This window comes from Furipterus horrens, unplaced genomic scaffold (genome assembly GCF_987537825.1).
Source record: "Furipterus horrens unplaced genomic scaffold, mFurHor1.1.pri manual_scaffold_3, whole genome shotgun sequence".
Lineage (NCBI taxonomy): Eukaryota > Metazoa > Chordata > Mammalia > Chiroptera > Furipteridae > Furipterus > Furipterus horrens.
The window spans coordinates 4,637,238-4,663,397 of NW_028327173.1; the positions used below are offsets into that span (position 1 = coordinate 4,637,238).

At 45.2% G+C, this 26,160-nt stretch overlaps 1 protein-coding gene and 1 pseudogene across 1 annotated transcript in view; one reads left to right on the plus strand and one right to left on the minus strand.

The window, feature by feature from the left end:
• Positions 1-26,160, minus strand: part of RERE (arginine-glutamic acid dipeptide repeats) — a 370,885-nt gene that overhangs the window by 167,015 nt on the left and 177,710 nt on the right. Inside the window, exon 4 of the mRNA XM_090268534.1 lies at positions 19,645-19,770. Within this exon, the coding sequence (XP_090124660.1) occupies positions 19,645-19,770 (126 nt within the window). The remainder of the gene's footprint in view (positions 1-19,644; positions 19,771-26,160) is intronic.
• Positions 2,483-4,612, plus strand: LOC150014129 (L-lactate dehydrogenase B chain-like; annotated as a pseudogene).

The window sequence follows — 26,160 nt, forward strand, 5'->3', positions numbered from 1 at the left end:
AAAGGGAATGAGGCCACGGATGGAGCGCAGTCAGAACCACCTTCCAGAGTCGGTGACGTCGGAGTTGGGTCCTAAAGCACGAGGGGACAGTCACTCACAGAAACAGAATGAACCTATCAGATTAAGAAACAGAGCCTACAACCCACGCTGAGCAGTCAGTACCAGGAACCATAGAGAATGTCAGGAATGTTTAAAACACAGCTTGTTCCCTCAAGAAGTTTAAAATGCATTTACAGAGGTAAACTGCGCAGAATTACAGTGGAACGCCAGAGCAGCCCTGAGGACAGAGGGGCAATGTGACCCGCTGTGGAGCCTGCGCCACGTGCCCTCCAAGGCCAGGCCGGCCCCCGTGGTGTTCTGACTCGGACACTGCCCGGCAAAGCACAGAAGCCGTGCCTCTAAGCATTCCAAAGCGAAGCAGAGATTTTTCTCATCTTAATTAGTCCGCCCTTCGAAAGGCAGTAAGGAAGGCTCTGCTTCCAGGCAGCGGAGTAACACTGTTAATTTGCTAACCTGGAAAATCTAGTCCTCAAATTGCATTTCCCCCTGAACTGTAAGGAGACCTGACTTCTCACTCCTGCAGCCTCCTCGGCCACGCAGACTTACAATCACTGCTTCCCTACCACTGACCACGTGCCTGGGCTTACCCAGAAGCCTCCAGCACTTTCCTTTTCTGGAAGCAGCTGAAGAATTGCTGACTAGAAAGAGCTGCCAACCAATTAGTCTCCAAACTATCCTGACCCAACCAATGTCTGAGGCAACGGAAACTTATTTAGCTATTTCAGATGTTAAGAACTGAGCACAAGCTTCCGAAATGCTTGTTCATTGAAACGGAAAAAGCCAGCAGACCTCTCCCAGCTGGGTGAGACCTGAGAAGCCTCCAAGAGATTCCCGTGGCGCTGCCACCCAATCCCCTACGTCTGGTCCAGCTTCCACAGGGAGCTAGGATGCGAAGATCAAGCCACCTGTGCTGGCAGGGAAGGCAAGTTTTTCTCTATGAATACCTTGGTGGTGTGAGGAGACTTTTCTGGGACAAAACAAGAGGAAAAGGTACATATTCTTCCAACAAAATGGTCAAGAGAAAGATGATATGAAACCAAGCAAGTCCTGGTATCCCCGCAGCCACAGACCACGTGTGATCACGGGAGATCTTCCTCACTGACAGTGAATGGCCAACAACCAGCAGCATTACCTTTGCTGATTAAAAAGTTTGAAAACTAAAGTGCCAGCCACTACTGTGTATAAAGAGCCACGCATAACTGTCTATTCTCAATGCAAAGCTGTCCCATAATCCATTCAATGGGCCCTCTCCGTCACCCTCCCACATTCCAAATCCCATCACTGTAACTAAAAATCACCCACCTAATGGGAACCACAGAGGACAACCAACAGGTCCTCCAGCGAGGGCCCGCGTGCCTAGCAATTCAGGTGTTGTCCTAGCATCCTTTCTGAAGGTGCCTGGTATCACATGTTACATAACAAGAGGCTTTCATGCACATTGGCTTACATACCAGAAGGAGCCGAAGACTTTTACAGCAGGAAAAAGCTGCAATGCCAATGGGAGGTGTTATATTCACCGTGAAGACGTTTTACTCTGCCGCTCCTTCTCAATGAAACCGGACAATGAAATTAAGATTTGAAAAAAAAAAAAAACTCAACTAAATCACGGGCCACTTCATTCTTCTAAGACTGTCTTTTAACATGCTCCCTACAGCTTGCACCCCGTACGCCACAGACAGGACAGGCTCGTGTCTGTTCTGAACCACCTGGAAAGACCCCTCTGAAGTGTCCCCTCTGCAGGCTCTACTCCCACATCACACCCTGGGCGACTGTAACTTAGTCCCTTCTGCATAAAGGTCATGTGAGTGGGCTTGGGGTGAGGTTTTAGTTACAGTTGTAACTAAACTTACAGATTTAGTTCTAAGTTAGGAAAATGAAATAAATTTAACATCTGCTGAAAATGTCCCTCTCTACGACTGAGAACCATGTAATCTCTACGTTATTTCATTCTGCTCTTGGCCTTCCCGGTGCGCGTTGCTGTCTGGGACCCGTGTCCGCTCTGCTCAGCCCCAGCAACGGCAGCAGCCGCGGGGTCGCTGCCTCGGGCACCGGGCTGAGTCTGCGGCCCTGACCGTGGGAAATGGTGCTGACCGAGGTTTTGGACATGCTGGCTGCTTGCCCACGTCAACTTCCATGCTCCTTAATAATGGCGCCTCTATATGACGGGAGCCCAGGCGAAGCCACCGCCAGCGTCCCATGAAGATTTACGGACCCCCAGCTGCCAGGAAGGACGACCAGCAGAGCCCCGGAACGCGCCTACCTTACTTCTGCCTCTGTGCCCTCCTCCAGCCGCCTGGCTAGAGAGAAACACCAACTTCTCCCCACCGACTGCAGAGTAATACTTTTTGAAGTATTGCTTTAAACGACTACTTCCAGTTTCTGTACTAGCCTCCTGGTGGACTAGCGGCAAGCAGTTCAGCCCATGGGCCGTGACCTGAACAACACTGTCCTGGAGTGTGACTCCGACAGCTGTAGCTAAAGGGGCCGCCTGTGACCCTGAGGAGACCTTGAGAATGGAAGCCTGCACTTAGGACAACAGAGCAGACAGTAGGAAACCAGACACCTGAGGATCACGGTCACACTACCAAACCTGGACGGCGCGCCCTGGAGAACACCTTGATTTACATAAGAATACAGGCTTTTTACCACCCTGATTTGGGTTTTCATTATATACAGCCAATCTTAATAACTGGTACTCCTATATTTGTAGACCACTGTAAAATTTTCAAAGCACTGTATTACGCCTTCTTATTCTCACACGAAAGTAACTCTGGGAAGTAAGCCGGACACGTATTCTCGATGTGACCCACGTGGAAACTGATGTCCTAGAAGATTCAATAGCCTGCCTGAAGTAACACAGTTAGGAAGCACTGATAACAGAACTGGGAACAGAAGCCCACTGGCTGCTCTCTCCCTGAGAGCCATCTACCCCTCAGTGAAGGGCAGTTCCTTATCCCGATTGTAAGCACAACAGAACAGAAACGATCGGTGGTGTGCTCACAACAAGTCACATGAAGTCGGTGCCCACTGGGCACAAAGGTACAACAGAAAATGCCATGGTCAGCCGGAGAAGCCAGACTCAGACTCAGTGGCTGCCACCAGAGTACACTGCGTCTTTACAGTCGGAACAAACCATGTGTGGAAAGGAGATGGAGGGGTTGAAATCACAGGCAATTTTATAATAATTTAGCCAGCTACGCAGCAACCGACCTAAGAACAAATAATACAAATCTCATTAGTTTAGGTTACAACATAAATCCTCAAACTCTAGTCTCAAATAAAATTCGAAACACAATATTCTATCTGGATATGAATAAAATTTGTCAATAAGTAATAATTTTTCTTAAAAATAACCTTGGTAATAATGTCACCATCATTATAACACACTGTCTTTTAATATAAAAAAGAATTCTGAGAACCACTGCCAATCAGATGAGTTCCGGGCTTTCTTTCAATGGGAAAGAGTCTGGCGCAGAGCCCACCCCATTCCCACCCCAGGGTGCCCTCGTGACCAAGTGTGTTACTGAAACACCAACGGTAGAGCCTTCTCTCTCCCGCCCGCAGTGGCAACTCTGAAGGAAACACAGGTGGCATCAGTCGCAGAGGAGGAGGCAGCAGTCCCTGACAGTAAGATCACTGTTGTGGGCACAGGACAAAGTGGCATGGTGTGTGCCATCAGCACCCTGGGCGAGTCTCTGGCTGATGAGCTGGCTTTTGTGGGTGTTCTGGAAGGCAAACTCAAAGGAGAGATGATGGCGCTGTAGCACGAGGGCTTGTTTCTTCAGATGCCTACAGCTGTGGCAGATGAAGCTTACTCGGTGACCACCAACACTGGGGCTGCGGTGGTAACTGCAGAAGTCTGCCAGCCTGAGGGAAGAAGCATCCCAACCTGTTGCAGAGGGATGTTAGTGTCTTCAATTCATTACTCTTCAGATCATCAAGTACAGCCCTGATCACACCGTAACCGTGGTTTCTAACCCAGTGGATATTTCCACACATGTCACCTGTAAATTAAGGGGGTTATCCAGCCACCGTGTGACTGGAAGCAGATGTGATCTAGATTCTGCTAGATTTTGCTATCTTGTGGCCAAAAAAACTTGGCAGCTGCCATGGATGGATTTTGGAAGCACACGGAGACTCAAGTGTGGCTGCGTGGAACGGAGTGGACATGGCAGGCGTCCCTCTCCAGGAACCGAATCCAGAAATGGGAACAGACGCGATAGTGAAAATGGGAAGGAAGTGCGTAAGACGGTGGTTGCAAGTGCCTATGAAGTCACCAAGCTAAAAGGATACACCAATTGGGCTACTGGATTGTGTGGCTGATCTCATTGAATCCGTATTGAAAAATCTATGCAGGACTCATCCAGTATCAACGATGATGAAGAGAAGTTACAACAAGAACAAAGTCTTCCCAGGCTTTCCATGTGTCCTGAATGCTCGGGAATTAACCAGAAACTGAAGGACGATGAGGTTGCTCAACTCGAGAAATGTGTGAATACCCAGGAGGGACAACCAGAAGGACCTCAAAGACCTGCTGAGTGTGGGCTTCTAGGCTACAGAAATGTCATCACTACAGTGTGATTAACCACGAGCCTTTAAGTTTTCGCCCACGTACATGGATCACTGTTTGTTTTTATCTTCCTAAATATGTGAATATGGGCTCACAGAAACAAAGCCCATGCTTGGTTTAATGCTTGCAATATAAGTCCTTGAATAAATAAAATTAACTATCATAGTGGGCGGGGGGAAGCTGATGGTTAGGATCAGCCATTTCATCTGTGACTGTGGATTTTTATTTCAGTAAATTTTTCTTTGCTTATGTGGGTATCAAATGCTTTATTTCATTAGCAATAAACACTGAACTATTTCCCATACCAATACTTACCTATTAAATACTAAATTAACAGAAAAGTCTTACTTTTCATGAAATGCAGATTAAAAAGCTCTTCTGCTACCCTGAATATTTTGTTGAAAATTTTTTGAAAATTAGAAAAAAAAACACAATAAAAATTAAGACATGAATTTTTATGTATTTTATTATGCACATTTAATCTTTCAAATTTTCTCTCCAGGTATAAACTAATTGCAAAAAAAAAAAAAAAAACCCACACATTTCATTGTTCCTAATACCTAAACATGTTGTAAAAATCTTCAAGGATCATTAGTTAGAATGGGTTCTTGCAAAGAATCCCTGTTTGTTAGTATACTAAACAAAAAACAAAAGTATTTATAAAAGAGAGACAGGCAGAGTCGTAAATCTGCAATATTCACCCATTTAAAATAATGTAAGAAAGAAAAAAGAAGTAACTAACTGCAGACCACACTCGACCCTCCTGGCACAAAGCCCTAACGAAGAAGAAAAGACAGCATGGAGTGGCTCCTTCGGGGGAGTCATCCTCAGCAGTTTACACTAGGCTGAGACGACAGCGACCTATAAGCCTGGAGGCTACATCCAGCCCACACCCACTCCTGTAAATAAAGTCTCACTGGAGCACAGCCACACTGTCACAAACCGTCTATGGCCGAGTCTGAGAAGTTGCCAGAGAAGACAAAGCTGAGAACATTTACTATCTGGCCACCCTGGGTACAGAAGCCTCTGCCAATAAGTGATAGTTAGTAGTCAGCTACTTGAGCAGGAGCTCCTAATAAGGTGGCACTTCTCTGGAAATAGGCAGGGACGAGCCTTTTGTGTCATGAACACCCTGGTGTGCATGCACATGCAGTTTTAGTTCCTGAGATAGTACGACTGCCTGAAAAAAGTCCGCCCAAGCACAAAACGTCTCCAAGCAGTACGTCAGAAACAAAATGAGCCTCTGCCTGAGAGACCTAGCGAACCGCACGGCTGTTCTGGCTCCCTCACACAGAAAGCCCAGTCTGAACGAGAAGACAACCTGCTGCTGAGTTAACCTCAGAGGCACAGGACGCGACGTGGATCTTTGGAAGGGATGCTGACCCAGGGTGTGTGACGGCGCTCAGGGGCCAACGCTCCCACAATGCCCTGAGAGGACTGTCAACATGCTTACTGAACAAACAAGGTGCCCATGGAATGCGTTAGTTAAAAGGGAAAGTTAACTGGGTTTCACCTCTCATTGCCCCCATTAGTAATTAAAATAGCAAGTGCTTAATTAACCATTTAATTTATACTGATGCTAAGTTTTAAACAGGCATTTGAATTTTCAAAGAAATTCATGTTGCTTCTTGTTAAATGACATCTCTAAAATACTAACCCAAGCAATAAGTCCATGGGAAGAAATAAGACTAGAAAACTGGGTAAGAATAAAACTCAGCACGTTACAATCCCGTATCTAAAAGACTTAGCTACGGAGGAATGCGGCCGACAATATCGCCGCTCTAAGGCGCTGTCGCGGAAAAGCGGCAATCTCTGCAGCGCAGACTTGCTCCGGCAGGCGCAGAGCAGTGCTGCACAGTAAGAAGCACATGCAAGAGCCCTGACTGGATCAGCACAATAAATAGGTCTGTAAAGCAAGGAAGTTCCACTGTAATTTTGTAAATAAACTTTTCACTGAATTTTTTTTTAAAGATCAATCCTGTTGACAGGTTTCCAGCTCATCTTCTAGACGACCCAGTCCTCCGCTTAACTCACTGCCTGGTGTTCAGCAGTCACCGAGGTTAATTATATTTCCTCCCAAACCAGGAGGAAGGTGTCCTTTCATCCAAGCAGGAAATGAGACCAAAGGACGTCCAGGTCTCGGCCCTTCTGCCCGTCTCCCCGCAAACAGAAAAGGGCACCATGTCTCTCTCTCAGATGGAGCAGCGTGCTCAGAAGAATCCCAGCCGCACTGGAAGCACCGTAATAAGACGCGTGACAACTTCACTGTGTCCTCGACTCCTGTGACAGGACACAGCGTGTGCTCTAAGATTTCCTCACTGGGGTTGGATCAGCCCGCTGTAACGCCACCTCTCTCTCTCCTGGACACATCAACACCCATGTTCTTTACTTGTTCATTCAGCCAAAATGAACGGGACAGGAAGCAGGACTGCGAACCTGGCTGGGGAAGCGGGAACAAGACCCGCAGTCGCCGCAGAAAGCAGCTCCACGGACCACGGGGCCAGGCGCAAAGAGCGCAGAAGAGAAAGGAACGACGGAGGAAGAGCAGGCGGCCCGCAGCCAGCGACGGGCGGACTCCAAGGGCGCGCCCAGCCCCGCAGCGGACACCAAACCCTGGCGCTGGGAGCGGGGCGGGTGCAAAGCTGAGAAACAGCCCCTCTCCAGAGGCCCCTTCACACCTGGCGGGCGCAGCCCGGGGCGCTTCTCCGGTGAGCCCGCCCCCCCCTTCCCCCCGCAGGGCCTCTCCACGCGGCAGTGCGCCCCCGACGGCTGGACCCCGCGCATCCGCCCTTCCAAGGCCCTTTCGTCGACCATGTCGCTTTCAAAGGCCCCTCTCTCTCCATCCTTTCGTCATTAGTCTCCCTTCTCAGTCGTCTCCCTTCAACTGTACGCAGAAGAATGTTTAAATCTATTTAGTTTTCCAGGGAAGCAAAAGTGCGATTTCCCACCACCGCACGCCCCGGTCCCACCACGGGGACAAGCCGACCCTGCTCTCTGGGAGGCTGAAGTGGAGCACCTTCCAGCAGCACTGACTGACCCGCCAAAAGAATGGATCAGGCCAGCAACTCCGGAGCACGGAGGCAGCCTTGACGCTCAGAGTGCAGAAGAGCAGGGACTTCAGGTGTCACGCAGAAGAACCCCATTGTCCCAGGACAAGGGCCAAGCGCCGTTCCAGCTCCCCATGACAATGCGCCCTGCAGAACCCCTGCCAACCTGGCGGGTACCCACCGGGGCTCTTCCTTCTCCTCAGCCCCAACCGTCGCATCCCCAGAACAGCACTAGGTCGGCACAGCGCTAGTGCTCTTCTCGGCGCTGCAGCTCACAAAGCGCGGCCGCTTTCTTTCGCAAATCGGCTGCCCGAAATCACACCAGCCATCTAACAGAGTAAATCCATGCCCCCATTAAAAGCTACCAAAAGTCTACCTCACATAATTTTCTTCATATGGGAAGAATATAAAGCTCAGCATATATTAACCAACGTGTCACGTTGACATAACAGGCCACCTGCGTTTGATGTTTGCTAAGCGTATCGACAGAATAATCTGTTAACCATCCACCCACAACTACAGAAGAGAGAAGAAAAATCAAGGTTAAAAACAAATGTGTATATGTGCCAACACTGTTTAATAACTCCAAAGGATACAAAGCCACTTAGGAATAAGTAAATCATAAATGTATTCAAGAGCGTTATGCGAAAGGGAATTACCCAAAGGGCTCCACTGGCTGACTGAGTAATTTCAACACAGAATTGCCTCGCAAACACCCCTGTGCGACAAATCACCAGCTGAGGCAAATCCGAGACAATGAAACATTGCAAGAATGGCTCTTTTTAATAATTTAGCCCATCAAGGAGGGAATATTGATTCTTGTTTTCAGCAGAAGGCAACAGTGTTATCTTCAGCCTTATAGCTCAGCGACATCAAGGAATTTAATCACAGTGCCTTTCCTGCCATGCAATCCTTAAACTGTCACCTTGGTTTTTTGTCATTCCTCGGTCCATTTCTAGAAAACCCCCGGTCTCATGAATGAGTCTTCCCTACTTAACCCACAGTAACCATAGCAGCATTTCAAGTTCTACAGATTAAACGTATCTGTCAATTATCACTCGCCAGCTGCTTTTCTTTTAAATAATTTTCACAATGCACCAGATATCTTTCTGCATTCCCATCTTGTTTGTTAACAAATCTGCTCAATATCTTAAGAGCCAGATTGATATTCGATCATAACGTAAGTGTGCCAATCTATGGACATCTGTGGGCATTTCTAATGCGTTCCAAGAAGGAATTACTAACAAAAGGAAAAACCAGGGGGAAGCAGTAAGTATCAAACACCATTTCCCCATTTCAACATGGAAGCTCACAAAATTCCTAAACTTTCAGGAAAAATGAACTAAGTATTAAATTTATTGGTAATACCAATGTATCCATATTCCTGCATCTTTATATACCATAAACAAGACAATGATGTCTGATTCAAGGACAAATCAAACTGCTCGCATCCCTGACAGAATGTTCTGCACTCAAGCTGCAGTACCGTACTAGTCCCTCAACGACCCTCAGCTTTCCTTACGCTGTGGGCAGTGAGCTCCACCTTCTGCTGAGAGGAAGAGGGGAAGGGGGGGTCGGGGCGGACATTTTTGCTGCTAATTTGCCTTTGGATGTGATTCTAAAGCTTTCCTCCAAGACCCTTTGGATCAAGGTACCATAATCCAGAGGAGTTCAGGTCCAAGGTCACCACACAACCTTCTCTTAGTGGACACCAAAGACATTTATAGCTACCTCTTAAGGAGGCCCTTTGGCTCCTCCACCCAAACTACACACTGTCATGAGGTCCCGGGGCCGGGCGGCAGCACACTCCATTCGATTCCGGCATCACAGAGAACCACCCCTGTCAAGAGGCGGCAACAGTGGGCAGCAGCCTCGTAACAACACATTCCTGTGTGCCGATGAACCACTTTTCTGTTGGAAGAGCACAGCGAGCTCCCTTCTAATGAAGATTCAAAAGGCCAAAAACCAGCATTAGGGACCAGACACCGAGTAAATGCAAACAAAACCATAAAATAGCCTCATGCTATCTTAGCTGATGTGCACACGTGTACAAAGTGTATGTTGTATGAGTTTCACAAGACTGTGAGAATTCCAACAGGTCACTAAAAAGAAATTTAACTTGACCTATAATTTGATACCTAATTGCTGCAACAATAGCCAGGAATTCTCTCCTGGTCCCACACCACTCATTTTCATGGGAACTAGAAGGCAAGGTAGATAAATAGCCACGGGTCACTTCCTTATTAAAAAAACAAATGGACATGCGTACAAGCTTTTTCTGGCTAGTACTGGCCCATCTCTCTCTTGACTGTATAAAATGCAATACTTTTTCTGTTGATGGTCCCATTCAGTCGCAATTAAAATATTCCTTTTTAAAAAATCCTTCCTTACCTGATTTAAAGGGAAAAAAGTGTTTTTTTCCTGTCTTGTAAATGAAGCAAACTATTAACTCAATGATTAAGGAGCAACCTGTCAGAGTTGAGGTGCTGCAAACAAAAAGGTGGATGAAACGCTGCTGCGTTATTCGATCCGGCCAAAAGGAGACACAGACATAAAGTAGCCATTGCATGATGTCACGGACACTGGCTGGTTGTCCCTCTGTGAAGAGGAGCAAGAGATGGGAAGTTGGGGGATGAAGAGGATTAATTTTTATTTTACATTTTTTAATATACTCATCTTCTGGATTATTTACTTTATAATTTCATTAATAGAGTTTAGAGTGACATAATTTTGGCTCTGAAAAAGTTTACACACAGTGAAATAACTAAATAGTACTACCATAATTGTCACAAGCTAGTAAGTAAATAAGATAAACATAACATGCTACATGTGTGCCAAGCAAGGGCAAAATCACATCGTGGCAAAATACATTTAATACAGATTTTTCCGTGGTAAAAAAATCAAAGCAATAGAAAAATTGAGGCTCACAAGGAACCCAGTGGTCTTAACATGCCTTACATGACTGTCCAATCCCTAATAAGCGGGGCATACGCAACCAGTCACCAATTTATGTCAAAAGTGGCTATTTCCTTTCAGCAAAACATCATCATCACCCACTCTGTTAAATTAATGTTGGGACCTGACCAGTGTGGCTCAGTTGGTTGGAGCACCAGCCCACAACTCAAAGGTTGCAGGTTCAATTCCCGGTCATGTGCGTACCAGGTTGTGGATTTCATTCCTGATCCTGGCGGGAGGTAACCAATCAATGCTTCTCTCTCACATCTATGTTTCTCTTTCTCCCTACCTCTCTCTCTAAAAACAATAAAAAAAACTTTTTTAAATTAATGTTCCTAGTTAGAATTTTATTGGTTTTGTAGTTTGGTCTAAATTAATTTATAAATTGTCTCTTAAAGCTGTATCAGGGATATAAAGAAGCAGATTATACCTAATCCGTGTGTTGGAGAAGGTGGGAAATTAAGTAATATGGGAGAACCACAAAAATCCTTTTTATAGGTATATAAGATACTTAGGTTTGAGGAACATAGAGGTACTGGAACTGCACCAAAAGTTCTACATCCTGCAGAGGACATAACCAATCTGCATTTATAAGTCACGGGGGTGAAAGCCAGACTTCCACTCACTAAAACTGGCTGCCCGTCAGAATCTCTCGGGAAGTTCTTAGAAAAACTATGGATTCCTGGGCCTCACATCAGAACCACTAAAATAATATTCCAGTTTTACCAGTGAGGAAACTGAGCTGCAGAGAGATTAATCAATTTGACCATTGGCAAATGTTGCCAATGTGAATCAAACCAGTAAAAATGTGTTTTTTCTAAAGCATATCCATGATCTATTTCTTCTAAGCAGCTTTTCTCTCCCCTGGAGCCTAAAAATGGAACAAATTCATAAAGCCCTTGTGTTGCCACAATAAAGAGACAAACCTGAGGACTCAGAGGTTCCCTTCCACTCCCCACCGCCTCTCTCACTTTTCTTTCTTTCTTTCTCTCTCTCCTGCCTGCATGCCCCTCTCTTCCTCTCCCATTTTACTCAAAAATCCCAAATTTGAATTAATGATAGGTGAGTGATGATCTATTTTTCAAGGACAGCAATTTAGTTTAAGTACCAAAAAAAAAAGAAGGGTTTTAAAAGGGTGACTGCCACAGAGATTTGGGCAAAAATAATCAATAGGTACTAACAGGTGTGTAAAAACTTGGTGAAGAACAGGATATTTACATGGTCTCAAAGATTCTCCCGACAAATTACTTATTACTTACAAAGGGAAATTCAGTAACTTATCCAAGTTCACATCGCCAATAATGTGACAAACTGATCTCAACGAACTATAAAAGTCTGGACTGTACACCTTAAACACATGCCCGGGTAATGAAAGACAAGGAAAGGCGAAGGAACTACCCCAGGTCACAGGAGGCTCAAGAGGCATGCTAAGTGGACTGGGCACTGGGCCGGAAGCGCACACCGCACTAGACGGCACTGTGGAGACACACGGCAAACTGTGCTTTCTGATTAGATTATAACACTGCATCACTGTTAAATGTCCTGATTTTGATAACAATACGGTGGCCATACAAATGAATGTCCTTGTTCTATGAAATACACACAAGTTAGGAAGTAGAGCCAAGAGGTCTACGTATTACTCTCCACTCAGAACAGTGGGACGCAGAGCCGCAGAACTCACCCGCAGAAATGGGAGCCCACTGGAGTCTGACAGAGGAGCAAAGGCAACACAGCAGAGAGAGGCGTTTCTCAGCACACGATGCTAAACAACTGGACATCACCATGAAAAAAGGAATCTAACAGACTTCATGCCCTTCACCAAAATAAACTCAAAGTGGATCACAGAACTAAGTGTAAAATGCAAAACTATGACACTCCTAGAAGGTAACATAAGAGAAAAACCAGATGACCATGGTGATGCCTTTGCCGATTCAACAGCAGAGGCGCACCATCCTTGAAAGAAAGAAGCTGGGCTTCATTAAAATTAAAAACATCTGCTCTGCAAGACACCGTCGAGAAAAGAAAAGGACAACTTAGATCGGGAGACAATATTTACAGAAGACAAATCTGATAAAAGACCGTCATCCAAAATATACATGAACTCTGAACACTCGACAATAAGAAAATAAACAACCCAATTAAAAAATAAACCCAAGACCTTAACAGACATCTCAGCAAAGCAGATATACAAACGGCAAACAAGCACATGAAGAGACGGTCCCCACCCCAGTCACCGGGGAAACACAAGCTTAAACAACAGAGGGAGAGCGCCCCCCGCACACCTATCAGAAGGGCCAATTCCAGAGCGCAGACACCAGACGCTGGCAGGACTGTCGTCGTCGGCAGCCGTCCGTCTCGAGAGACGATGGTGTAGCTTCTTAAGAGTCTATCTGCACCGCCGAGAATGGCTGTGCAGTCCGACTCGGGAGTGACACGGTATCTGTCTCCTCCTGTGTTGAATCGACATCTTGTGATGACGCTGAAGCTACAGAGCCTGGGCAGGGTGATATGGAGGGTCTGCTGTTGCCCATGCAGCAGACCCCCCCTCTCTTCGCAGCTGAAGGGTCCAAGGGAAAGACGGAGTCAATACAGCTTGGCTTCAGGTGCGCCGCAGGAGTTGCCGGTGTTGACTACAACGTCAAACCGCCTTAGGGACTCCGGCTCCGGATTTTCTGTCGGGGTTTACTCCCTTAGCCTTTCCCCTGAAGAGGTATGCCGCAAGGCAGCGGAGGTTTTTTGGAGTCAGAGTTTTCCTTCTCTGATGTACCCTGACTGGAAGATCGAACCAGCGACACTTAGCTCGCAGGCCGACGCTCAATCCACTGAGCTAAACCAGCCAGGGCCAAACTTCCAGGCATGAGACATCATAATTTCTATAGACTCTGAAAAGAACGGATTCACCTTAGGTATACTCTGCAAACTTCACTCCAGTCCCTAAGAAAAGTCTGGCACTCCACTGACAGCCTTGATATTATTCATAAGAGATATCACCGCCGGAAGAAAGTATTGTGATATCCTAAAATGAGGGGTAACACTAAAAACAAAGCTACACGAAACGGCAAGCTCTACTTCCACGGGATGGAATGCCATGACATGTCTCCAGCTCTTTACATTAGTAAAGCTAATTCTGGGGAACTGGTAAAGCCTGGGAACAGCACACTCTTGCTTTAGTATGTTTCAACAGCACGGACCAGCCCCCAGACGCAAGGCTGGAAGAAGGCCTGCCCGTGCCTGTGAGTAACGAAGGGCAGTGAACAAGAAAGCTCAATAAAACCTAGAAGTAATCACTGCGTCTCGCATAGACCTATGATTACAAAAAGACTGCTTAAATAACAGGCTGTTATAAAATCATAAGGTTATTCAAATCTATGTTCTGAAAATGTGGCTTGATGCTCCTTTTGTTAAAAAAAAAAAGGAGATGAATACGATGGAAAGACAGCCTGAAGAACAAACTAGCTAACGATTAGCTTTTAAGGGAGAGTGGGGTATGAAAATAACTGTTTGAAGTGAAAGGAGTTAATCAGGGAGCAGGGTCATATTGGGTGCTTTAAGAATTTTTTGAACTTGCTACATTAAAATCCAACAGCTATTAATCATCTTTCATTTAGGGGAGCTGATTAATCCCAGCATTTGTATTGGCAAATTTTCTGAAAATTCAGTCATTTTAATACCTTTAACTACAATCAAAAGTAAAAGGCAATAGTTATTTTTGGCACAGATAATGTCAGCTGAGTAAGCCACAGTGGATCTGGAAAAGGCGGGACACCCTCAGAAACTCCCACACAGCGAAATAGCAAATAGGTAGAAATATAACCATTTAAAAATAGCATTTCATAATAAATGTTGACTTTTAATTATTAAATGGTACTGAAAGCCCAAGAATGAGAATACTTAAAAATGATAAATGTCTTACATAAGCAAAAAATAATACTGTTTTAACACTGGTTTAAACTAGATATGAAGCAAAGGACTTAGTTTTTAAAGAAGTAACTGGCGAGTCACATGAGCCTCCCTGAAGAAGACCCCTCATGGGTGGAGAGAGGTCCCTAAGAGCAGTGGGAAGGGCACTAGCCGGAGACCCAGAGACCTGCTTCTGGCCTAGGCAGCCCCTCATGGACCACGGGGAGCAGGGAAGGCGACCGGGCCCTAACTTCCCACTCTGTTCATGGGCAGGTTTATCTGGATGGGGAATGGATTTACGCCAAAGAAAATGCAAAACCCAATTTCTTACATGTACCAAGTTTTACCTGAAACATACACATACAGACTGACAAACAAAACAGACTATAGGAATTATTTTTCAAATGTGTATACAGTTACCCCTTGAAGAATATGGGTTTGAGCCACTCAGACCCAGACATTTTTCAATAAATACTGTGCTGATGTGACTGCAGCTGGGCATCAGCAGATGTCGAGGGCCGACTGTACACACTGATCTATCCCAGTTTTTATAGGGGATCTGAGCATCCTCCGATTTTAGTATCTGCAAGGGGTCCTGGACCCAACCCCCAACAGATACCAAGGAACTTAAGTTTTAGGGGAGTCTAAAGTTATATGCAATCCTGGCTGGTGTGGCTCAGTGGATTGAGGGCCGGCTTGCGAACCAGAGGGTTGCTGGTTCGATTCCCAGTCAGGGCACAGGCCTGGGCTGCAGGCCAGGTCCCCAGTTGGGGATGTGAGAGGCAACTACACAGTGATGTTGCTCTCCCTCTCTGTCTCCCTCCCTTCCCCTCTCTCTAAAAATGAATAAAATCTTTATAAAAAAGTTATATGCAGACTTTCGACTACTGGGGGGTTGGGTGGCTGTCCCCCATGTTGTTCAAGGGTCAACTGCAGATGCTATTAAGATGAATGAAAAAGGAATTCACAGTTGCTGCTGGCCATGCGTTTTTTAAACAAAAGGACACTAAAGATATGACCACTACAGGTGCTAACAGGAAAACAAAATTTACTGATACTAAAAAGGGCTCTCACGCCACACTGTTAACACCGCTGTCCACTCACTCGTTCACGGTAAGGTTAGCCTGTAAAACTCTCGGTGGCAAGAGCCTTCTACCCTACCGAGTGAGCAAGCGGCCTGTTAGCTCAGGCCCTCCCTAGCACAGTGGCGGCAAAAGGGGGTACCTCGGTAGGGTCCCCAGAAGCACAAAGGCACCATGAGACCAGCAAAGGTTACCCAAGGCCAGGGTGCGTTCCTGAGTCCTGACACTCCTCAGGACAACATTTTATACAAGTGCAAACCTCGAGTTTTCTCACCTGAAAGACCGAGTAAGTAACACGGGTTGTTGTAGAGATTAAATGGGTCAAAAGAGCAGCGAGGTGCCTGGGCACAAGGTAACTGCTCCATGTTAGTCTATTTCCTTAACAACCAGCTACCTGATGAGAGGTTTTAAATGACCCACCAGTTCTTAATCTTAATTTTTAAATTTTTTTAACATTTTAGGAATTTACTAATCAGCATCGATGGTTGAAAAGTACACTCTCTCCAGAAAATTGTACGTACATACAAGACTTCACAAGCAATTTCAGGAATTTCAGGAAACCCTCTTAAACTCAAAGAGCACACCTAGGGGCCTATGTCTAGATTAAGAATGTCGAGAAAACTGCTAACTTACCTAAAACCTGAGTTTATGTAACAAAAGTCTATGTGGTAAGCAATAATGCTTAATGAATGCTTATTATATGCTACTTAATGAATTATTTCATTAATCTTTGTGACAACCCCTTGAGGTAGCTGGTAATACTACATCCATTTTCAAAGTGAGAAAACTAAGCATTAGAAAAGTTAATTAACACGTCCTATGTTACACAAGAACAGGTCAGGAGAAAAAATACGTTCTCTAATAAAAGATAATGCCCCAGAAACAAAACTGGGAAAAAAACAAATGACATAAAGTAGCTCGACCCTCGAACTTACTCATATTATATACATGAGCCACTTGACAGAGGTCCTAAACACACAAAAGATATGCCCCCCAATTTAAATACTAAATAACCCCCCTAACTCGTCCGTGACCCCCTAACCTGGCCCGCAGCGCCCCCCCCCGCCCCACGACAGCACAAATGAAAGGGCGTCGTCCCCTTCAGCCGGCTGCCCCGTTGCCGCCTTGGAGAGTCTCTGCGCCACTGACACCAGCCCGTAGCGGGCCCGGCCGGAGGCGGGAGGACCGTCTCTGCCCAGCCTGCTGAGGACCTGGGCAGTGCTTTCTTCCCCATCTGCCTCCTCACTGCCCCCAAACTACCAGTAAACACGTACTTTTTGCTAGAAAACATCCAAGCTAACAGATTCTCAATAACAAGTAAAACTGGTGCCTTCCCAGCACCAATACTTTAAAAATGAACAATGAGTTAGAAATTTATACAATCAAATCTTACGGGTTGATGCGTTCATTAGTGTGGAAACACAGATCACATATACCTGAATATGCAAAGAAAGTGAAATTATGATGCAATCAATGCCATCCTATAAAAACTAAATTAACAAAATAGTCTATTAGAGAAGACATCTGGTGCAACATGGCAAGAAACGTTAATGATATTGTCTGCAGCCCTGTAATCAATTTCTCCCCAGCAGCTCTCTCATTACACTGCATCAGATCGGGGTGCCTGCAGGATTTACGAGAGCCCCGCACACGGGGTGGGAGGGAGCGTTGCCCGCTGCATCTGATTTGGGTCCAGCTCAAACGGCTCTGGCAGCATGAAGCATTGTTAAAGAGCAATCAATACAGTCAGCTTTATGCAGCAGCATCGTGACTGAAAGATTTATCCTCTTGCCACAGAATCTTCTCAAACCTACATCTCTGGGTGCACCACCAATCATAAACTTATTTAATTCCCCAGCGCACATAGTATTTCTGCTGCTAAAAAATTAAATACTGGTCATCACTAAGACTAATAGAGAAAGCTTACTATCACTCCAATTTTAAATCCCTTCCGCCAATCCTGGTCTGTGACTATTGTGTCAATCAGTCTAACAATGACACCGCCCTGATTAGAGAATAAAGCAAAGATCAGCCTGAAAGATAAAAACAATTCCTTAAATACACAGGGAAATAAGATGTTAACTGGTAAACGCTGAAGCTTTTGAAATAGGTAGTCAAGTCGGGACCCTGCTAATTTGTCCCTAAAATGTCGTGTCTCTCTTCAGAGATTAAAATTAGACTCTTATCCACTTATTGGGTTTTATCTTACATCGTGAATAACTATGTGTCAAGAATTTCAAGGCTTCTATAATGTGAACCTTTTTTGCTGGTCTAATTGTTGATAAATTACAGTGGCAACTACCTAAACATGAAATGGCTGTTGTGACAATTATTCCTGGTTTTTATAATTACTGATGTCCCCTCCGCTTCTGTCTTGGTCCTCTTCGTTTTACGCACGGGTGACAGCCCTGGCCATCTCATCGGAACGTCTTTCCCCTCCACGCTGCCTTCTGCTTCTCAATGGATCTTCTTAGGCAATGATTTGCAAATCGGCTTGCAGGGACTAAAAACACCTGTAAAGGCTCTTTTCTGCCTGTCACTTAAAATCTCACCCTTTCTAACCTGCTTAAGTTAAGGTCCTTTATAATGTGGCCCCACTTCACACCCCCACCTCTGCCCCCAAGGCCACTAACCTGTGCTCGTCCCTGCTGTCCCGGGGCCTTCCTCTCCCAGCTCCGCCAGGCTCACTGTATGCTGCTTATACAGGCGCAGGCTGGCATGTACACCTGGAAGGCTCCTCCACTCTGCCTGTTCGCATGTTACTGACATACCAGAAACATACCCAGCCCTGACCGGTATGGCTCAGTGGGCTGGGTGTCATCCCACAAACCGTAAGGCCGCTGGTTCAATTCCTGGTCAGGGCACATGCCTGGGCTGTGTCCAGATGGGGGGGGGGGGGTTGTGAGATGCAAACTGATCGATGTTTCTCTCCCTCTCTTTCATCCTCCTTTCCCCCGCCTCTAAAAATAATCTTTAAAACAAAAAAACAAACATACCCAGCTCCTCAAGACCTATCATCACAAAACGTTCCCAGTGCTGTCCCCGATTTAGAGCCCTGTCTTCTCTTAGTCTCAGGACAGTAATGTTCTGCACTGCAACTGACCCATCCATCACGTATCACCAGTATCCTGTACCGTGAGTGTGCATCTGTGATGGCTATTTTCTTCTTATTTTCTAATTGAGTATGAGTTTGAGCCCCACGGTCAAATTTCATGCAAGAGAAAGACAGGTCTTAAGTCTCTTCAGTGTTTAACAGCAGTTGCTCAGAACGATAACACCTGTCTTTCAGAAAAGTTTACCATTAAATCCTCACAAAGGAAGGAAAAGACAGGTGTGTACACAGCTTTCAGAAAAGGTAAGATCTAAGACAAAAACAGCCCTCATGGATTGGTCCCACCAGGTCCCGTGCTCTCGGGGATAACTAACTGGGGAACTGCATCCTGCTGCCTCTCACATGCACCCCACACTCCCGCCAGGTGACAGAGGAATTTTACCAGCGTGTGGCTGAGGGCACTGTATCTACACCCCAACCCATGCTTTTCTAAGTGTCTTATTCTTTATCTGCCACTGCAGAAAAGTCTAGCTACTTCTGAGCAATCCTCTACAAACGGTCACCTGGGAGGACAGCACCCAAGACAGTTTAGAGTCACGGGCCATGCGTCCCGATGGTCCAGGGGAAATGCACATTCCACACTTGGTCTCAAACTTACCCCCTTTTTCCCCATTTCCATTGCCAACATCCATACTCGCTGCTGATTGCCAGCTCCTGCTCCTTGCAGCAGCCCAGCATGCTCTCTGCTGGTGCCCAAGTGCCCTACCCCACTGAACCCCGCTCGCTTCTGGAACTGTCCTAGAGGGGTAAGGCAAGTCCCGTATTTTGCTTCCTCTGTGCGTGTACTTGTTACTCCTTTAAAAACACATACAATACAGCACATTTTTATAGGGGCTCTGGGGAGGGAGGTAAGATTCCTATTTTATACCCTATGGGATATAAAATATTGACAGCTTTTAAAAACGGGATTCTCCTTACCCCTACAGGCCCTCTCCCGGCTTCAGAAAGATGCTGTGGTGGCTGTGACGCCACCGGCAGAGAGCATGCTGGGGGGTCACACAAAGCAGGAGTTGGAGATCTGCAACAGGCCTGGGAGTTGTGGACCTAAAAAAGAAAACAGTTTTAAGTTAACATGCCCAGTGTTCCCGCATACCCTGGTTCCCAGGGGCACCCAGCACACAAGCATGGATCTGCACAAAGCCTTTAGCAGATGGCCTCCGAAATCTCAGAGGATTTGTTCTACCGCTAAGGTTAGCCTTTCTGCATCAATCAGAACTGTTTCCTTAGCTCGACATGAGCTAACATGTGACCCTTCCAGCTTTCGTCTTTACCCTAGATCCTGTCACAAAGCAGTATGGTGTGTGCCCCTCAGAATAACCAAGTTAACATGACACAGTGCCAAAGCACAGTGACAGTGGCATGCTGTACTTATAATAAAATCAAAGTTTCCGTGGTGTCAGATAAACACAGCCATAAAATGAACCACAAGCGGACAAAGTGGGCTTTCAGAAGTGTTTTCCAATGAGAGAGGCTAGAGCGGTAAGACACGCACTTAATAAGGAAACATTCAAGGCATTAGGAATGTCAAAGAAAGATGCTACCGTTTTCTCAAAGCCCTAGTTTAATTTTGTAAAGCCAAAGGCAGGGTAAAAAACAAAGGCTTAGCACCAGAGGGGAAAGAAAGACCCATTCAAATGAGTTTTCATTTTCTCCAATGCTCATACAGTAAGTAGAATGAACAAACACAAAGCATCAAGTTCAAGAAAGACATTTCTTTTAGGGGCAAAACCATTTTGGTATGTATCACTTGTTTTTTTTAAGAAACTTAAAAAAAAATTTAAACCAGTAAAAGATTAAGAGAGCAACTTCTGAAAGCCAGCACATTATTTTTAAGTATCAAAAAAGATACTTCAGATAATAGTTTGAATGTGACCCTTTTCAAACATTCTAGAGTACATAACATTTCCAACAAAACTAACCAATTCAATTTCATGAGGTTTTAAATGAACTAAAAAATAAAAACTCCATAAAAATCCAAATGCTCATCCAAGATCTCTGTTCTTAAAGTTGCTTAAGAATTCCAGGTAAGCAAACATTTTAACATTAAATCATTTTTAGGGAGTCCTGTCATAGAACTCCTTTTGAGAAACAAAGAATCTCTCTCTAACGACTTCCTTTAATCAAGATTCAATATGCTCTGTCTCTCTTAAAACAAACAAAAAAAGGCAAATCCCATGAGAACAAGCTAATGTTGGGAACGCCTTCACCCTTCTGGTTTTCTTTTCCGTCTCTACAGACCACCCTCTGCAACACGTCCCCAGCGCCCTGCTCTCTGGGGTCAGTCCCCGACTGCTGCCGCCTCAGCTACAGCCCATGAGGAGGTCCAGGGTGAGGCCACAGCCTTGGCCACCACAGCCCTCCCACCTCCCCACACCAACACTGCAAATCCCAAATCAAAGATTCAATTGTGTGCAACAATGTACAGTATACTCATATATATGTGTGTGTATATATATATATATATATATACACACACATATATACATATACATACACATATATATATTTTTTAAACCAAAAGCATCAAATAGAAATGAATTTCTGGTTAATTTCTTGCACTAGGAATTCAATCAGATCACTCAGCTGAATCCCTTACCCATTCAAACCAAGGGTTTTAAACAAAGACACCTAGTAAAGCATTTCTGCATTTCTAAGCACCATGGTGTTATTTTAAATATGCAAGAGTTCAAGCAATTATTATAACATTTTAAGCATTAAAAAGGACATCATTTCAAAGCAAACCATTGTTCTTAGTTGTGAATCTGACAAAATTGACACAGTATCTCAGCTTCCCTAGTTTTATTTCAGTTCTTCTCATAAGCTTTCTTGGACTATTTTGAGCTGGTTCTTAACACAAACACCCACATGCACATACAAATTACAAATTTCCAGTTGTGAGAAACTGAGTTTGAATGACAAGACTTTACAAATATTCTTGCACAGCAACTCTTTGCAAATATCAAACTGTCTCAAACTTTCTTAGGCTCCTTTAAAAAAAATTAGAATACCTAGAGTTTCTGCATTGAAAAAAATTCACATATAGAGATTTGGGTTAGTAAATAACATTTTAGGATAAATATTTTATAAAAATAAATACAATTAAATAAAACCTTTCCAGTGATTTCTTAAGAGCCCTAAATTTTAAATAAATCAGGGCAAAATGAATTCCCAGCTTCACAGTAACCAAGACCCGCTAAAACTTTAAACCCCACGTTGTCTGTAACGACTGTCAGCCATGAGTGACATGAGAGACTGCCGAGAAGCCGCATAAACAGGGCAACAAGGCGCTCTGAGATTCCTTATTCCCAAGGCCTCATTCTGACTTTCGCTCACATGAATACCCCGCTCCATTTATAGGGTGACATTCAGATCATGCAAAATGGTTGTTGATTCAAAATAACTTTCAGCATGACTGCTCCAGAACTGGGGGCGGGGGTTTGCATCGGGCATCCAACATCATCTCATCCGACCACGTCCATCAGACTCGGGGCTACGGTTTCATCTCGCTCTGGCTTCTGACGGTATTAAATATAACTACAAACTGCACATTTACATGGAGAAGGACAGTGAGTCCTCGAACATACACAGCAGGTCCTCAAAGAGCACCATTTTGTTCGCCATTGTTGGTCGCTGTTCCATTAAAACCCTGATGACATGCCATAGGAACTTAACTTTTGTTTGTATCAACTAGCCTGTGTTAACACTGGCCCCCTTACACGTTCCCCCCTTAATCTCACAGGCCCTACCAACGATGTGCAATGAGGACTCACTGTGCTCAGTACCGGTGCCTTACCCCAAACACAGCGCCCCGTGAGGCCAGCCGCCCGTGGCGTTTATCACTGTGCTTATGGGTAACGACTAAGCAACCGCAGCCTTGGTTTTAAACAGAGGAGGAGGAAGGGAAGCTGTGGCCCTCCAGAAGGGTCCTCTAGCACCAGGTCTGCACTGCACAGCCTGTCCTGACTGAGAAGTCACTGTGAAGAAGAGTACTGCCACGTGGGTGCACTCGCTCCTGACTGAGGACAACTAAACTAACAGAAAGAGACAAGAACTTGTAAAGAGAGGTCTCGGCTCTACACCCCATTATCTCTCTAAGTTAACAGTTAATCTCTCACTCGATAAACTGAAAATACTTGATAACGAACTTCATGGTTTCCACTTCCTTATCCAAAACTACACTCAAGTAACGCAACTGTAACTAGGTGGTACTGACCTTTTTGTAGGGAACAAGCCAAGAGGGTAAACAGAGGAAGGAACTACGGGTATTTTTTTTTTTAAATACATGCAACAACACGGATGGACCTAGAGAGTATGATGCTAAGTGAGACAAGCCAGGCAATGAAAACAAATACCTTATGATCTCACCTGATACAGGGACCTAATGAAGAACACAAACAAACGAGCAAAACTGAACCGGAGGCGTGGAAACAAGGAGCAGACTGACAGTGACCAGAGGGGAGGGGAGGAAGGAGGGACGGGAGGGGTGAGTAGGGGAAGGGTCTAGTCAAGGAACTAGTATAAATGACCCGTGGACACGGACAATGTGGGGGGGACCACCTGTGGGAAAAGGGGTGGGCTGGGTTGGGGGGGAGCAATGGGGGAAAAAGTGGGACAACTGTAGTAGAAAAACGATAAATAAATAAAACACTAAAGAAAGAGAAAAAGAAATACAGTCCTCAATGCCGCAGGCCTGACTTGAGGGGCTGTGAAAACAAAAGGAGACAAACAACCGCTCCTTCCCACGGAAACGGAATCGCACCGTAAGGCATTTTTCCTATGAGCTACACTCATGTAGACTTCCTGCAAAAAATTAGAAAGAGTTTTAAAGTATTTTAAGAATAAATAAGTAACTCGGTTTTACAGTATTTTAGGAATAAAGTATTATTTCAATATTAATCTATAAACTACTACACACTGCAAGCTTAACAAAAGGTAAAGCAGCAGACCTCTGTGGCTTCTTTAATGAACAAAGTTAACCAGTAGCTAAGGCAAGCACTGTATAAAACTATTACTGAAGTTTTTAGGAAACCTGATCCGGCGAATTCCCTCCACGGGAGTGTGACTGCATTCAATATTCAATAGTATCTATTGTGGATCCTCCGTGGGCAGGCCGCGTGCTAAGTGCGCAGTACACGGTACATCAGCGAATAAAACTGGTGTGGTGTCTGGTCTCACGAAGCTCAGATCTCACGCCCCAAGTACTCATCAACATCAGGATCGCTGTCACTCCGTGGCCCAGGCACTGCGCTACCCACTTTGTAGACTTGATCTTTTAATCTAAAAACAACCTACCTGCAAAGCAGATGCTTTATATTAACTTCATGGTTAATAAAGCGAGGTTAGGAGGGTTAAGTGCATTGCCCTAGGTCATGAAAAAAGCAACCGAGGGGACAAACTGATGGCAACGTCAAGCTGTCAACTCATGCACTTTACCATCCCGCAACCCAGTCCCACAGGCACCTCAAATTCTGAATCAGCCACGTTCAAATCAATGTGGACAGCTTTTAATACAAGATTTACCTACTATTACAATGTGTATAATGCATAAATGATGATTAACTCATTGTGTGTACACATGTGTGTATGTAGCTCATGTCTCCCAGGATTATCTATGTAGAAGTCTCTAACTAAAAATGAGAAAATATAATTACTTATCCTCAGTAAGTTTTCATTTTAAAGAAGGAATAGCAACTTCTTCCTTTTAGTTCACTTCTGAGAAACTCACCTTGGTGCAGAGAGGGCAATTTCAGTGGTAAATGGAATGTAAGGTGAAGCTACTTTCTCTGCAGTTCCCCTTTGTTGCAATCTGCTCTTGGGGTGGGCTACAAACCAGGAACCAGAGTAAGAAATTCCCAGGGCTCCTCCCCCGGCTGCTCACACGTGGCAAGGAAACAAAGAGGGATCGAGTATCAAATCCTGAATACCGGCCCCCACGGTCACAGCAGTAATGGAGGTGGGCCTGCTCCAAGAAAGCTCATGGCAAACTGAGAACTGAACTGTTCTGCATTCACGGTCAGTACTGAGGGTGTGTGCTGTTGGGGACATGAGTGACACCACAGCACATGCCTCCATGCAGAGCCGTAACCACACACTGAGCCCTGAGGAGCCAACTGGAAATACCGAGATGTCCCTAATGATACATCCCCAACTCTAAGGAACGTCTAGGCCAGGGGTAATTTTAATAACAACTTTCCCAGTTTTAAGTAACCAAATAAAAGCCAAAATAAATCAGTGTTATTTGCTCAAAATAATATTTGTAATAATTACATATCCTACCTGAAAATTCATTTCATATAACAACTGAAAAAGATAATAATGTAACTCTAAGAAACCAAAATCATACTTTTTCTACTGATGAATGACAGAAACTCATTAGGAATCCACACAGAATTCCCATGTAGAATATTAAAGAAACAGTTTCAATTACTTGCCTGTAAATGAATCACTGGGTATGAACTACTACCGCTATTAGACCCAGAACAGGAACTCCTTGGTGTTGCACTGAATGGAAATTGCTCATCTCAATGATCTTCTTGTTGAGGATTTTCAGAATCCATGACTATTTCTAGACAGCAAATCAACTCTACAATTAAGGCCTGGATTTCTATAAAAACAGATTTTTGTTGGTTTTGGTAAAAGAAATAAATCTTTTGGGGGGGGGCGGGGGACAAAAAGTGAATGGCTTCCTCCAAATGAATCCTATTCAATGTTCTCCAAAGAGGACTGATATCCAAAATGCCACAGTTGTCTGTCCTTAGAACCTACGACCACTCAGGGAAGGAACTACATCCCACATTCTTTAGTCCCCATTATGGTGCTGTGCTCAGCAAAGAACACGTTTTCAATAAATGCCTGTCAAAGGCCCTGATTACAACCCAAAACATTAACTGCATTCTGGGATATGATGCTCCTTGGTGACAGTGAGTCCTTCAGGAATACAGTTCTCAAAGGAATCAAGTCACACAGTGACTCAGAAAAGCCACGGAGGCGCAGCCAGGGGGCGGGTGGAAGGAGCTGTGCCCAGCCCGAGTGACAGCTACCGAGGCCGGCTCCAGCTGGCTGAGAAGAGGCGCAATGAGGGGACCCGTCGGGCACGGCACCGGAGAGGGGCTCCAGGGGGCGGGCGCTCTCTCCCTGTGGGCCTGCAGTCGCTCCATCCCTGACCCCTGCTCCCGGGCGCCCTGTCTGTCACAGCCTGCGGCCGGCCGTGTACAGTGCTCCCACCCGCTCTGCACTGACGCCGTCTTTGGTTTGTCCGATCAGCTTTGCTCCTGCGCCACCCCGACCCCCACCACTCACTCTCAGTTCATCGTTTTAGGCCAAGCCACCAAGCGCACAGACCGCCATTCCACATTACTGCTCTTTCAAAGAGCTAAGGATTCTGCCAGCTGCTTTACTACTGAGCTCAGCGGCCTGAGGGGCAAAGCTGCTGTA